Source organism: Grampus griseus (assembly GCF_964374135.1).
Source record: "Grampus griseus genome assembly, chromosome: 17".
NCBI classification, from domain to species: domain Eukaryota; kingdom Metazoa; phylum Chordata; class Mammalia; order Artiodactyla; family Delphinidae; genus Grampus; species Grampus griseus.
In genome coordinates this window covers 15,290,691-15,305,045 of record NC_139011.1, presented here as the reverse complement: position 1 = coordinate 15,305,045, position 14,355 = coordinate 15,290,691, and the positions used below count along the sequence as shown (strand labels likewise).

General features: G+C 44.8%; 1 protein-coding gene across 1 annotated transcript in view; it reads left to right on the top strand.

Moving 5' to 3' along the window:
* Window positions 1-14,355, top strand: part of FER1L6 (fer-1 like family member 6) — a gene marked incomplete at both ends in the record, with an annotated part of 146,181 nt that overhangs the window by 59,712 nt on the left and 72,114 nt on the right. The window contains 4 exons of the mRNA XM_082674389.1: window positions 734-824; window positions 4,439-4,558; window positions 6,054-6,206; window positions 13,767-13,944. Of these exons, the coding sequence (XP_082530515.1) occupies window positions 734-824; window positions 4,439-4,558; window positions 6,054-6,206; window positions 13,767-13,944 (542 nt within the window). The remainder of the gene's footprint in view (window positions 1-733; window positions 825-4,438; window positions 4,559-6,053; window positions 6,207-13,766; window positions 13,945-14,355) is intronic.

Sequence of the window (14,355 nt, the reverse complement as noted above, 5' to 3'; positions counted from 1 at the left end):
AATTTTTGGATCAAATTATATGGACATTTAAATTTTGATAGATGCTGTCAAATAACCTCTTAAACATTATAATAATTAACACTCTCCTATCATAACAGAGGAGAGTGACTATTTCCCTTTGAATATTATCAACCTTGAATATTACCTGGTTTTTAGTAAGTGAAAATGGTATCGATTTTAATTTATTGCTGATGAGGGAATATCTTATTTCCCCAAATTTAAAGTCATTTCTGTTTCTTCTTCAATTGCATTTATAACCATTACCATTTTCCTATTGAACACATTTTTAACTTCATCCCTCAAAACATTACTATTCAGTCCTTTGTTTGGTTTTAAAAATGGGAAGACATAGCCCAGTTTTGAGTCTAAAATATTTGCTCTACATACAATTTTCAGGAACATTTTGGTGTGTGTTAAATTTGTAAGATAAAGGAAAACTGCATTATTTTGTGTTTGCTGTTATGAACTTGGATAGGAATCACAATAGGTATATACTGAAAGAAAGTAGAAAAACAAACATCCCCAAAACTAATGTGAGGCCTGGCACTATTTCCCATTCGCATTTTGTCTCATAGAAAAGTTAGTGCCTTACTGCTTAATCCAAAATGAAAAATCTTGGTTCTGTGGCTTCATCAACTTTCCTATTGTATTGCAGAAAGTATACTTGCAAATCTCTGGAATTATATAAATGAATTTTCACTAAGTAGGTTTCAAAATTGTTATTCTCTTATAGTGCGTTTATCTCTGAAGTGGAAAAGAAACCCAAGATGTTGAACCAAACCAATTTAGATAAGAAACGACTTACGCTCTGTTGGCAGGAGCTGGTATGTGAAAATCTATTTATACTTTTGCAAAGAACTAAAACGTGTGCTTTAAAAATAAACCTCACGGATGAAGCATAGGTCATAGAGCACATGAGGATAAAGTTCTACAGTTGTGTGATATAGAAGAATGGGAAGGGAATAAATAGATGAGTGAGTTGGAGAGGAACTAGCATTTACTGAATGTTTACAAGAATGAGCTAGAAGCCCACCAGCCCTATGTTCTATTCTGATGTAGGACTTGTTCATTTTCTTGACGTTTGTATTTTGTCAAAGGCTGTGGACTCTTTCACTTAACCTTCTGCCTCCTAAGCTGAGAGACAAAAAGACATAACTCAACTACCTCTCCTTGGTGTCCTCCCATTATGAATTGTGTGAAAAGCTGTGAGCACTACCTGAGGGCAGGGCAGTGGCTGGTACCTCTCTGTGCCCTGGAGACCCTGCACAGTGCTGAGTGCCTTAGAGATGTTCGGTCGCTATTGAACGAGTGACGACTGAGAAACGCCAGACCAAGTCAGACCCTGATTATCTCTCCTTGAAACTTCAGTTCCAGCAATGGCACCAAGGGACGTCTTGTTTGAGGCCATGATAATTCTGCAAAATAAAATTACTCAGTGTTTGGCCAGGGACATTTTTAAAGATGTGAATGAGGCCCACAGAGGTTAAATGATTTTATTTAAGGGTCACAGCTGGTTAATCATACGCCAGAGACTAAAGCCCGAGTCTCTGAACACTTGACTCATCCTGCTTTCCAGAACAATAAATGAAGTTTTGTGTCCTCTTCTACTCCAAGGAGGCCAGATTCCCACCGTATGTAAGATCTGCTTCCTACTGAATGTCTTCCTCAGCACCTCTGACTGTCTCTGCGGTGCCCGTCCTCCACAGATAGCCCGCACAGCTCTCTCGTTTCCTGTGTCCGACAGTCCTTGTCCTGAACAAGCCCAAGACTTCCGTGCTTTGCAGTGGCCCAGCTCTCTCTCCGCATTTCCAGCCTCTGGGTGGACACGTCCACTGCTTGCCTCATAGCACCTCTGACTCAATGTATCCCACTCAGCCCATCATCTGCCCACTGAAGCTTGTTCCCTGTCCTGTATTTGTACCACCAGCCTCACTTGTTGCTCCAGTCAGAAGCTTAAGAATCAACTTTGAATCCTGTACCTCAGCGGTCCCCAACCTTTTTGGCACCAGGGACCACTTTCGTGGACAGGATTTTTCCACAGATGGGGGCGGGAGGGGGGGCAGTGGGAGTGGTTCAGGCGGTAATGGGAGCGACGGGGAAAGGCAGATGCAGCTTCACTCGTTCGCCTGCCGCCCACCTCCTGCTGTGCGGCCCGGTGCCTAACAGGCCGCGGACCGCTACCGGTCTACAGCCCGGGGGTTGGGGACCCCTGCTATACCTCACACTAAACGGTCATTTTGACCCCAGGCCAGGTTGAGACCCCGGCCCTTAAAGACTCTGGCACTCACTCCATTCTTCATCCCCAGGACCACTGCCTAACCCGAGTGCTTTAGCGTCTCTGGCCAGGGCTATCACAGTCATCTTCCCCTAGTCCACCTTCCATACCACAGCCAGAATGGTCTCCAAAACACAAATCTGCTTAGATCTCTCTTGATTAAAAAAACCACTGGAGGGCTTCCCTGGTGGCTCAGTGGTTAAGAATCCGCCTGCCAATGCAGGAGACACGGGTTTGAGCCCTTGTCAGGGAAGATCCCACATGCCGCGGAGCAGTTAAGCCCGTGCGCCACAACTACTGAAGCCCGTGCACCTAGAGCCCGTGCTCTGCAGTGAGAAGCCCACGCACCGCAACGAAGAGTAGCCCCCGCTCACTGCAACTAGAGAAAGCCTGCGCGCAGCAACAAAGACCCAACACAGCCATAAATAAATAAATTTATTAAAAACAAAAGATTGGAGTCTCCCAGTTCATAAGATAAAGGCCAAATTCCTCTGTGCACGATATACAGGGCTGTTCACCGTCTTGTCCCAGCCTAGTCTCCCAGCCTTGTCTCTCGTTGCTCCCTTCCCATGTATCTATGTGCCAACGATTCTGAACCCTCACTGATTACGTGCCTTCATATGTAATTGTTCCTTCCAACTGGACTGTACTTTTTCTTCTTATCATCTGATGAATTCAATGCATTTTTTGCTCAGCACAAATATCATATTATCCATAAAACCTGGCTTTGGCCCCTCTGGTCCCATGATGCATTACACATTTTAGTTATTTGCATATATTGCTTTCACCTCACCAACTGTCAAAGTCTCAAGGAAAGGAAGCTTGAGTCCTCCTCTTGTCCCAGGCCTTGGCTCCCGGGATAGTGCCTGGTGCATAGCAGGTATTCAGAGGGCTTCTTCGGTGCCAGGCCTTGTGCTGGGTGCTGGAGACACAAGGCTGTCAGTACTTGGTTCTTGTTCTTGAGGAATTTATTGACTGGTCTGTTCATTTCACGAACATTTATTTAACACCCGCTATGTGCCAGGAACTCCACCAGACTCTCAGTATTCAAGGTAAGAACAAGACCGAGGGGCCCCCTGTCCTTGCAAAGTTAACATTTGAGTGGGGAAGACGGAGATAGATAACAAAAAGTAAATAAAAACGATTACAGGTTATGATTATGAAGGGCATTTTTTTTGTTTTTTTAATGAAGGGCATTTTAAAAGGCCATGGTGATTGGGAAAATGTGGGAGAATATATGACAGTGGTATCATGGCAGTGGAGGCCTGAGGAGAAACCAGCCATGCAGAGTCTAGGGAGAACATGTGGTCAAGAGGAACCTTAAGCATCCCAGTCTTGAGGAGGGAGCTGGGCATGTTTTAGGACCTCCTGAGGACCGGTGTGCCTGAGGCCCAGTGAGTGAAGCACTCCAACATGAAGCAGCCAGTGGGCAGGACCCACTCATGCAGGGCCTTAGAAATCACTGCAAAGTGTTTGTTTGTTTTTTTTTCCCTAAGAACATGAATGCAGGCTGAATGAATGAATCAAAATAAACACTTTTAGATGTTCCAACCACGCACACAGATCTCCCTGGTGCCTCTCTCCAATGATGCCAACTTGGTCTGGAAGCATCTACTGTGCCTCCGGGGAGAGGTGGTGAGAGCAGTGATGAAGGACATGGCCTCTGGACTCAGCAGGGGGTCAAGTCCAGCTCTGCCTCTCTGTAGCTGCATGACTCTATTTCCTCTGCTGTAAAATGGGAATGATAGTACCTACCCCGTAAGGTCGCTGTGAGGAGTCCTAAGGGTTAATACAGCAGATATAACATTGCCCCGTGCAGAGTAAGAGCTCGATCTATTTTAGCTGTTGTTGTTGTCAGTATCAGGAAGCCTAGATTCAGGTCTTGACTAAAGAGCTATGGGACCTCTGGTTTGGTGACAAACCTCTGGCTTCTCTGGGCCTCAACTTCTCGTCTGTCAAATGAAGCTGAGATAATATTCACTGTCCCCATAGTCCTACCAAATTGCTGTTAATGGGCAGCGTGCCCCATAGCAGAGCCTGAAACAGCTCTCATGAGTGTCTCAGCATGGAACTTACAAGCACTTTCAGGAATCTCCAGCAACAGGACTGTGCTTGCTAACCAGATTTCTAGAAAGATCTACACCGACTCTTGTTTTGTTTTAGGAGGCCATAGCCAAGGAGGCCAAGGGGCTCACTCAGCAGCAGAAGAAAAAGTTATCTCTTGATGAAATGATCCAGGCGGCCCAAAACTTTGTGGAAAAAATCCGCTTTCTTGTGGATGAGGTAATCAACTATAAAGGCAAAGGTCATTTGGAAGATGAGACCGAATATCTTCCCAGTGGGGCTTGAATGTTTGATAAGAATGAAAGATGAGCAGTGTTTTCTCTCAAGCCCTGCTGAGCTGAGCAGGTACCATTCGCTGGAAGGGTGAAGGAGGGGGTTTTAAATTAAGCCAAACATGTACGGCTTTATTGATTTTTTCACGAAGCCTGAGTATTCAGCCGAAATAAAAAGCACACTCCTAAATAATAATAATAATAAAGCACACTCCTTAATAGGATCAAGAAAAGTCAAAATAAACATGGGATCTTTGATAGGTTTTTAACTGCAAGCAAATTGAAACTCATGTCCAGTAAAAGTTAAAACAGCTTCTCATTTTAAAGTTAATTGTAAGCAATATCTTCTGGTGACTACCAGAATGATCTAAAAAAAGTCCTCGTATTTGCTTCTGTTAAATACTAGGTTTTGTGGCGGAAGTTTTCAGGGAGAGGTACAGATTTACTGCTTCTGTTGTCCTTGAAAGCTTTTTTTCCTGTTGCAAATTCATTATTCCCTGGAGGCATAACAAACAAGCTGTGAGATAGTCACTTTGGAATGCAGGAATTTCAATAAGCACCCAGAAGGTTCAAACTAGGTCTGTGACTGACTGACCGTGTGGCCAGAAAACCTCCACAAGGATGTCTCTGTTTCCATGTCAAGAGAGAAGGGATGCCTTCTTAGGGTACCAATTACACTAGAGGATTACTGGGTTAGAAAAAGTATCTGTTTCCAGTCCGAGAATGTCAAAGCCTAGTTTATGACAATATGCCTCCCTTTTGTTTTGGAAGCTGTACTGGCTCAGCAATGTGCATTTCAAACACTCACAGCATAATGGGCCTCTTGGCAGGGAATTCTGCAATTCTTACCTTGATTAGCTCAACTTTAAAGTCTAATTTTCTGTGCAATTGAGTGCTGTTTCTCCTGAATAAACACCTATAATGGAGCGAAAATACTTAGCAATTATATTTTAGGTATAAAATCCCTTGTAAAATTGTTTTTCCTTCCTTCAGAGCGGATGGAAGGACATCCAAAGACATTCATGGATTTTTGTTTTTGGTGTTTCATTTGAATGTTCTGGAAATGTTACCTGGCTCTTAGGAGGTCCAATGCTGGAAGCCAAATCATGATTACAAGATTGCAAAGAAAAAAATCCATGGGAAGGTGGAGCAAACGTTTGTTCTGCAGATGGAGAAAATTAGGTCACCAGAGATGCCAAGTCACTGGTCCGACTTGCGTATTGTCAAAGCACGATAAGCAGTTTGGCGTATGGGGCTTCCGTGACCTAAGACTTTCTCAAAGAAGCCACGCTTAACTTGCTCGGTTGCACAGGTGTTTCAGTACCCAGAAAGTTTAAGTCACAGAACTTGTTGTGCAGAAGGGGTGCTGGTGCAGGATAGGAGAACCCTGGGGGTGCTGTGTGAACACCCACCTCTCAGATCCATCCCCTCCTTCTCCACAGCCACAGCACACCATCCCTGACATCCTCATCTGGATGCTGAGCAACAGCAGGAGGGTGGCATATGCCCGCATCGCCGCCAAGGACTTGCTCTATTCCCCCATCAGGAAGCAGATGGGTCAACACTGCGGGAAGATCAAAACTCACTTCCTCAAAGTAAGTCTGTACTATTTTTTTTTTTTTTTTTCTGATCAGACTCTTTTTATTGTCTTTTTTATGAATGGGTCCCAGATGGCAAGGGAAGAGCTGGCTCCTGGCTTCTAGGCCAATTTCTCAGGGAGCCCCATGCATCATTGCTGAGAGGGAAGAGACTCCTCCCTGCTCCTCTCTGCTCAGCCCTCATTCACCAAGGGGAGGGGCTCTTGCTCAGGCTCCCGGCCCAGGGACACGCCCTTCCCCATGGAATTTCTGGTATTTCATCAAAGGTCACAGTCTGTACTATTTTTGACTCAAGGATGGGAACCTCTGTTTTTCCTGGGTTGCACGGCATTCCTAGTGTGTGTCCAGATCTCTGACTTGACGCTAAGACTTTCAAAAGTCTGAGGACAACTAGAACATCTTGCCCCCTCTTGATTCAAGGAGACCATCCTGGGGCTGAATATTTTCCAATTTTCCAATAACTATGTCACCAGAGACATATAAGGTGTTTTTTTAAAAATCTAGTGCAGATATCTTAAGGTTATTTTAATTTTTACTTCTTTGATTACTAAGAAGAATGAACATTTTTTCTATTAGTTTCCTCTCTACTTTTCTCTTGAGTAATTTATCTATGGCATCATTTTACACGAGTTCATCTATATTTTAAAAATAGACTTCAAAGAAAATTACAAGAGGAGGGGTTGCTCTTCCACAGAACTGCTAGTTCAGGATTCCTGGCGGCTTTACACTGTAAAGATATGATAGTCTTTTCATCTTGGGTCCCTGCACCATTCATGAACACAGGCTCATAGGCACAATCTCTGGATAGATCCTACTGTCTTTAAATCAAGATTTGAGCCTTTCCTGGAGACCCTGGGTATTTTACCTCTACTACAAAGACATTTCTATCCCAGGAGAGAATTTGAGCAAACATGGAGAAAGACTGGTCCAAAAGCTTAACACTCACCAATGGCTGGCAACAAGAGCGTGTGATTTGACTGATTAACTTTCCCAACTCACAGTGGGCTGTCCTGCCAATCTGAGTTCTGATTATTTGCTACAACATAATTATTCTTCCACTACCTTAGAAGGAGGATGAGAAGGCTCAAAACCATGCCATGTGAAGAATAGGTGAGGAGATGACAATGTTTAACTAGAAGAGAGATTTGACAGCATGATAGAGATTTTGTGTTCCTAGGGCTTCCACGTGGATGGTGGGATGATTGTGTGTGTGTGTGCACGCGCACGTGTGTGTTTCCAGAGGCTAGAACTGGGCCCCACGAGAGACATTACAGGGAAATAGTTCCCTAAATGGAGGTCCACAATGTGTTCTTTCTCCCCTTGGTATGAATATGGCAGTGGGCAGCTAGATTAGACAGCCTCAAAGCGCATCCGATGGCTAGAGTCTACTGTTGATGTGATTGTTATGGGGGGCAGACAGAAGAGGCATTACAGGGTACTGGTTTAATACTTGAGCTTTGAAATAAGGTGAATCTGTGTTGGAATTTGTATTCATTTACTAGGGCTGTTGTAACAAAGTGCTACCGTGTGGCTTAAACCACAGAAGTTTATCATCTCCCAGTTTTGAAGGCTGGAAAGCTGACACAGAGGGATTGGCAGGGCCGTGCTCCCTCTGAAGGTGCTGGGGAAGCATCTCTTCTAGCTTCTGGTAGCACCTTGGCTTGTGGGAGCATAACTCCAATCTTTATATCACGTTCTCCCTGTGTGCATGTCTCTTTTCCTATGATGTCCTTTTTATAAGAATCCTACTCCAGATTGAGCTCATGTTAACTCTTGTCTGTAATGACCCTATTTCCAAATAAGGTCATATTCTAAGGTACTAGAGGTTGGGACTTCAACATATGCATTTGAGGGGAATACAATTTTACCTCTTAGTGAATTCCAGGGCTAATATTTAGGAGCTGTATGACTTGGGGAATGTTACGTAACATCTCTGTGTCTCCTGTTCTTCATCCTTCAAATAGGGATGTGATGTTGAGGATTAAGTGGATAACTGCACGTAAAAGAACACAGAGTGTACGTCCGCCGGGGTCATCACACAATAAATGTTGGCATTCAAACAAATGGAAATCCAACATCTAGGGGACATTGCTGGCATTGTGTGCCCCCTTCACATCCAGGGAAGTGTTTGTGGTTCTGTATGTTAGATGTTATAGAAAACCCCGAATGAACTTTTTGGCCAACCCAATATTTTCTGTCATATGTACAAAAGGATTTTTAAACCCACCTCTGTAAAACTGTAACTGAAAAAGAAAAACTCACCCTAGTTATTCACCACAAATATTTCTTCAGCTTTCTCATTCCAAGGAATTCTGGGGTTGAAAGAAACACCTGTCTTAAAAATAGCAAATCATTTCAGAAAGCCCTGTGCTAAAAATAAGAGAAAACCAGCATAAAGTTATTCCTTCCTAAATATTTTGATGTATCCCAGAATTATTTAAAATTAGAACAGAGAACAACTGTCAACTAAAGCCAGAGAATAGACCTAACTGGGAATTCAGGACCTTTGCCCTGTGGCCTTGGCTTACTTCTTTATCTGGATTTTCCTTTTGTCGTTGGGATTGCTTTGGGTGATAGCTTTGTAGATGTTGAACATGTTGTTCGATTGTCCTGACATGATGAAACATCTTGATAAGATGAAAACTATTTTCATTCCAGTTCTGATTGTTACCCCTGCTTTTTTTTTTTTTTTTTTTTCCCATATCTCTTCCCTCTTGCGTCTCCCTCCCTCCCACCCTCCCTATCCCACCCCTCCAGGCGGTCACAAAGCACCGAGCTGATCTCCCTGCACTATGCGGCTGCTTCCCACTAGCTATCTACCTTACGTTTGTTACCCCTGCTTTTAACTCCCTCCCGCCACCTCCCTTTAGGCCCCGTTTCTCTTCACTGAATTGGTGAATCTGAAAAAAGCAAGAGCTGCTTCAGGGAGACAAAGGATTCACCCACCTGCTGCTCACCCCGGTTTCTTAACGGGGAATTAGAAAGTGCAGTGAGGCAAAGCACAGAATGTAAATCTCTCAGATCTCTAGATTTTTTCCAGAGTCGCCTCAAAGTTTGTTGCACAGAACAGCTGTCCTTTGAGTGGCACCATAAACACCCCGTGTTCAAACACGTTTAGAGGCTGCCGTTGTGTCCCCCTCTTGGAGTTTCAGTGCCCGTCACCCAGTGGAAAAGTCAACGTCCTGCAGTCAGGAATCATCTTCTACGACCCATGCTTGTCAACCTTATTCATCTAGAATAGCTATTTACAAATTTTAGGAAACTGCTATGCCTAGGGGGCCCAGGTTGAGGGAATATTAATTAATCTAAAGGAAACAAAACTGCCTCACCTGAAGTCACATGGCTAGGTAATAGTAAATCTGGAACGGCAATCAGGTTTTCATGGTCCCTGTTCCAGGATCTTTCTTTCTCTCTAATCTAAATATATTTATAATGTTACTAAAAATGCTGCAACAGAATTTGCTGAGCTCAGCCTAATCCACCATCCAGAAAAGCAGAATTCTCCCCCTTCAGTCTCAGAAAAGGACATTCATGCTAAAAGGAAACTCTTCCTGTGGGAGATGGATGCAGCGGCCCAATCTTCTTTTTTCTCTTGAGTCACCTCTCAGTGCTGAGTCCGCCACTCCTCAGTCTCGTTTCCACCTCTATCCTGGCTTCTGCTCCACAGCCCTGAGTCCAGACTCTTCCTCTCAGGCCTCCAGGTTTCCATCCAGCTTTCCCTAGGATGCAGCAGAAAGTGGTAGCTGCAGACACCCTTCCAGGTCCTGCCTCAAAGTGAAGTCTCTACAAGGCAAACACACCTTTCTCACACTAATATTGATGGACCAACTCCAACACAGTTTGTGTGAATGACCATCTTTCTCTCCTTTTTCTGACTGGCCAAGATTTCCCTTCTTTTGTAAGACAGCTGGCATTTCACCAGGACCCCAGAGGGGAGGTGGGTGGGTTACAGGAGAGGCTAAGACTTTAGTGTTCTGTCTCGTGCAGTTTTTACACATTGGTGATCATACTTTTTTGACGCAATTTTGCATTCTTTAATTTTTTTTTTTTTTCTCTCTCTCTCTCTTTCCCTCCCTGCCCTGCCATGCTATTCTTAAAAGGAAAGAAGTTGCTTGGTTGGTCAGGCTTCAGGAGCACATGAGAGAAAAGGGAGAGCGGGGGAGGGGAAGGCAGGGAAGACAGCTGAGGCTGGAAATGCACGTGAAGTGAAACGTGGGTTGTTGTTTCTGCGAGCACCTAGGAAGGTGCTCAGTGATGGTGCGTGAGTTCCAACTTGGATTCCTAAGTGAGAGACTGCATTGTCTTGCAAACAATTTCAAGGTGTGTATTTTTAAAAAGATGTATAAACGGCAAACTTTAGGCATGCAGCCATGGTCCTTGTATAACGTTTTCACAAGATGTTAGCTGAGTTTTGGTTTCTAGCCATGAATTCACATATACAGGTTGTTTTCATAGCAGTAGAGATGAAGGACGTTTTGTGTTTTTGTTTTACTTTAAGAAGCAAAGGATATTGGACCTGCTTGGGGGCAACACAGCATAGTTAAGAGTCTTGCTACTCAAACACTTAAAACTGTGGTCCATAGACCAGCAGGATAAGCACCAACAGGGAGAAATCTCAAATCCTACCCCACAACCGCTGAGTCAGAATTTATATTTTAACCAGATGCCCCAGCAGTTCACATGCACGGGTACACGTACCAGTGTATGAGGAGCTTGGGCCAAGAGGATGGGCTCTGGAGCCAGGTAGAGCAGGGTTGAGTCTTGGCTCTATCCCTGCCTGGCTTTGTGACATTGGACAATTGTCTTAACCTCTCTGAACCTCCACTTCTTCATCTTTAAAATACACATAATGAAAGAATTTATTTTACAGTCGTCATGAAGATGAATGATAACCTATTGCTTGTTAATAGTATGCAAGTAATAGGCCGTTCTGTGTGTAGGGAGGAACATTAGACCAGGGCCTGGGACAATGTAAGTGCTCAGCACATGTAAAATATTATTATTAGAAAAAGAAATAAATAATTCAACAAATATTTTCTGAGTGCTTCCTGAGTGCCAAGTACTATTTTAGGCACTGGGGACATCAGTGTGATACGACAGTCAAAAATCCTGCCTTTGTGAATTGATGTCCTCGGGATGTATACAGATGGCAGAGGGATTGCTTTTATTACAACAAAATAACCTTAGGCTCTCAATAGCTATTTGTTTGATTGAACAAGTGCTCAATGCATTTTAGCTATTTTCATTATTATTGTGGAAGTGATGAATTGAGGGTATTTTGTCTTATTGCAATTTTTAAAATGACGAGTTGCAGACTGGTTGTCTTTACTAACAGCAAAATGACCTTAGTTGTTTCTGTTTTTAAAATTTTTTGGAAGTATCACTTTTTTTTTTTTTTTTTGGCTGCATCGGGTCTTCGTTGCTGCGCGTGGGCTTTCTCTAGTTGTGGCGAGCTGGGGCTACTCTTCGTTGAGGTGCGTGGGCTTATCATTGTGGAGGTTTCTCTTGTTGTGGTGCACAGGCTCTAGGCGTGCGGGCTTCTGTAGTTGTGGCACGTGGGCTCAGTAGTTGTGGCTCACGGGCTTAGTTGCTCCGCAGCATGTGGGATCTTCCTGGACCAGGGCTCGAACCCGTGTCCCCTGCATTGTCAGGCGGATTCTTAACCACTGAACCAGCAGGGAAGCCCCCTTAGTTGTTTTTTTTTTGTTTTGTTTTGTTTTTGCGTTATGCGGGCCTCTCACTGTTGTGGCCTCTCCCGCTGCAGAGCACAGGCTCCAGACGCGCAGGCTCGGCGGCCATGGCTCACAGGCCCAGCCGCTCCACGGCATGTGGGATCTTCCCGGACTGGGGCACGAACCCATGTCCCCTGCATCAGCAGGCGGACTCTCAACCACTGTGCCACCAGGGAAGCCCCCCCTTAGTTGTTTTTTTAAAGCTGAATAAATAATGGCATCCTATTCCCTAAAGAATAAAATCTAAACTCCTCCGTATACTCAGCAGGATTCTGCAGCCTCATCTGTGTCATTCTCTGTTCCAGCTTTTTCTTTGCTGAAAGCTCTTAGCAAATCTGTCCCTGGCACCAAGTAAGCGCTCACTAAACGTCAGCCCTAATCACCACAGTTAGCTCCTGCCTCTGTCTCTCTGTTCAGGCACTTCCCTCCTCCTGGGATGCCTTCTCTATGAGTCCAACTCCAAAGTACTTATTAAAGCCTACTGGAACATGTGAGTATTAAAGAAGGATGGATATACCTGCTTCTCCTCTGGTCCTGTGGCATCTTCTCTCTTACACTTGACCTTGCATTTGAATAAGTGAATGCAAGTTGGCCTCCCTGTCTAGATGTGAGCTCTTGGAAGGGAAGCCCAGGACTGTGTCGCAGTCATTGTGAGGCCCTTCTGGCCCCACTCCCTCAGCAAGGTCTGGTGGCACTTGGTAGTAGCTGCAGAACTGAGTTGCTCACAATCCTCTTGGGGAACTCACAGAGCAAGACAGGAAGGCAGGCCAAGAACCAGGCACAGTTTGGGGTTCTGGGGCTTTCCACGGGTGCCTGGGAAATTGTCAGAGCAAGTGGTAGCCTCTCCCAGTGGGATTTTGTGATTCTCCATGGAAAAGAAGTGGTGCAGAAGAAAGGGGAATTGTGCATTGATGGGAAATCCTAGGAAACACTGAGAAGAGGCACTTAGAAGAGTCGACAGAATCTGGAGAGGTGGCCACTTCCCGAGCGAAAGCCTTGCCGGAAATCCTGCACCCAGACAAGTCTGGGGCCTGAGGTTCCTTAGATGGGGGTGAGGAGTCCCCTAATCCTGGTGACGGGGAAATAAAGGAGCCGCTCTGCATTGAGTTGTGCCCTTCACATGTTGAGAACGCACGCACCCACACACCACACACACGCTACTGCACACATAAACACAAATTCAAACAAACATAAATATAAATACAAATCTGAGTACATTCAAAGGAGGGAAAGCAGGGTAGCAAGGGAATTTGAAACCACACTGCGTGAGGGAGGGGTGAAGGGATGAGAGGTGTCTAGCAGGTAGGGCAGGTAGATGCCCTGAAGCCCACGGGGGCCTGACCTATGGAAGAAGAATTCGAGTTCTCCTGAGCAAAGCAAAGAGGCAGAGGCTGTGGTTGGAACTCAAGGCAATTGGAAGTTCTGGGAAGGGGGATTTCAACTCAGTGTGGGGAGAAGCAGGCTGTGAGCGTTCAGAGTCCAGAGCCCACATCTGGTATCATCTCCCCTGGTTCGAGTCCTGGCTCCGTCACTTAAAAACTGAGTGATCTTAGGAACTTATTTAGCCTCTCTGAGCCTGAGTTTTCTCATCTATAAAATGGGTAATAACCATACATACCTGTTAGGTTTAAATGATCACACAGGGCCTGTTTGAGCTTCAGTCCCCATTAAACCTGGATCCTTCTCTAAAACTGTGCATCGTGGCAACTGGGGTCATTGGTCTCATTTTAATAGGAGCCCCAGGGAAGGACCTCTTTTCTCAGAGAGTGAGGCCCACAATGGCTTCTACTAATGAGGGGGTCTCTTCCTTGTAACCTTTCCCCAGCTTCCTGGAAAACAGCCGGCTGGTTGGTCGATGCAAGCAAAAATTGACGTGTACATGTGGCTGGGCTCCACCAGACACTCTAGTGCCATTTTGAACAACTTACCAGCAGGCTATGAAGCAGAAATGTCCTCCGAAGGGGCTGGCATCAGTAAACCCCCAGCTAACCTGCTCTACCAAGGTATGATGCCCACTGGGCCAAGAGGGTCATAAGATGTGTCTGGTGGGCTTCTGAGGGGTGGCATTCATGAGCTGTTTGCACATTATTTTAGGATCAACTTATTTGCCTCTTTTATACAGTTTCTAAGTTTTCTTTCTGACCTTCCAATGTCCCATCTAAAGAATAAAGTGAAGTTATTAAACATCTGGAATAAATATTTATATTTTTCTGTTAATGGAGAGAATGCAATATGAGCTTCTTTGTTAGCAGACTATATAGATTGAGTTTGCATTTAAAGCAAATGATGTCTTTTTTTGGGGCTTCCCTGGTGGTGCAGTGGTTAAGAATCCGCCTGCCAATGCAGGGGACACGGGTTCGATCCCTGGTCCGGGAGGATCCCACATGCCGCAGAGCAACTAAGCCCGTGCGCCA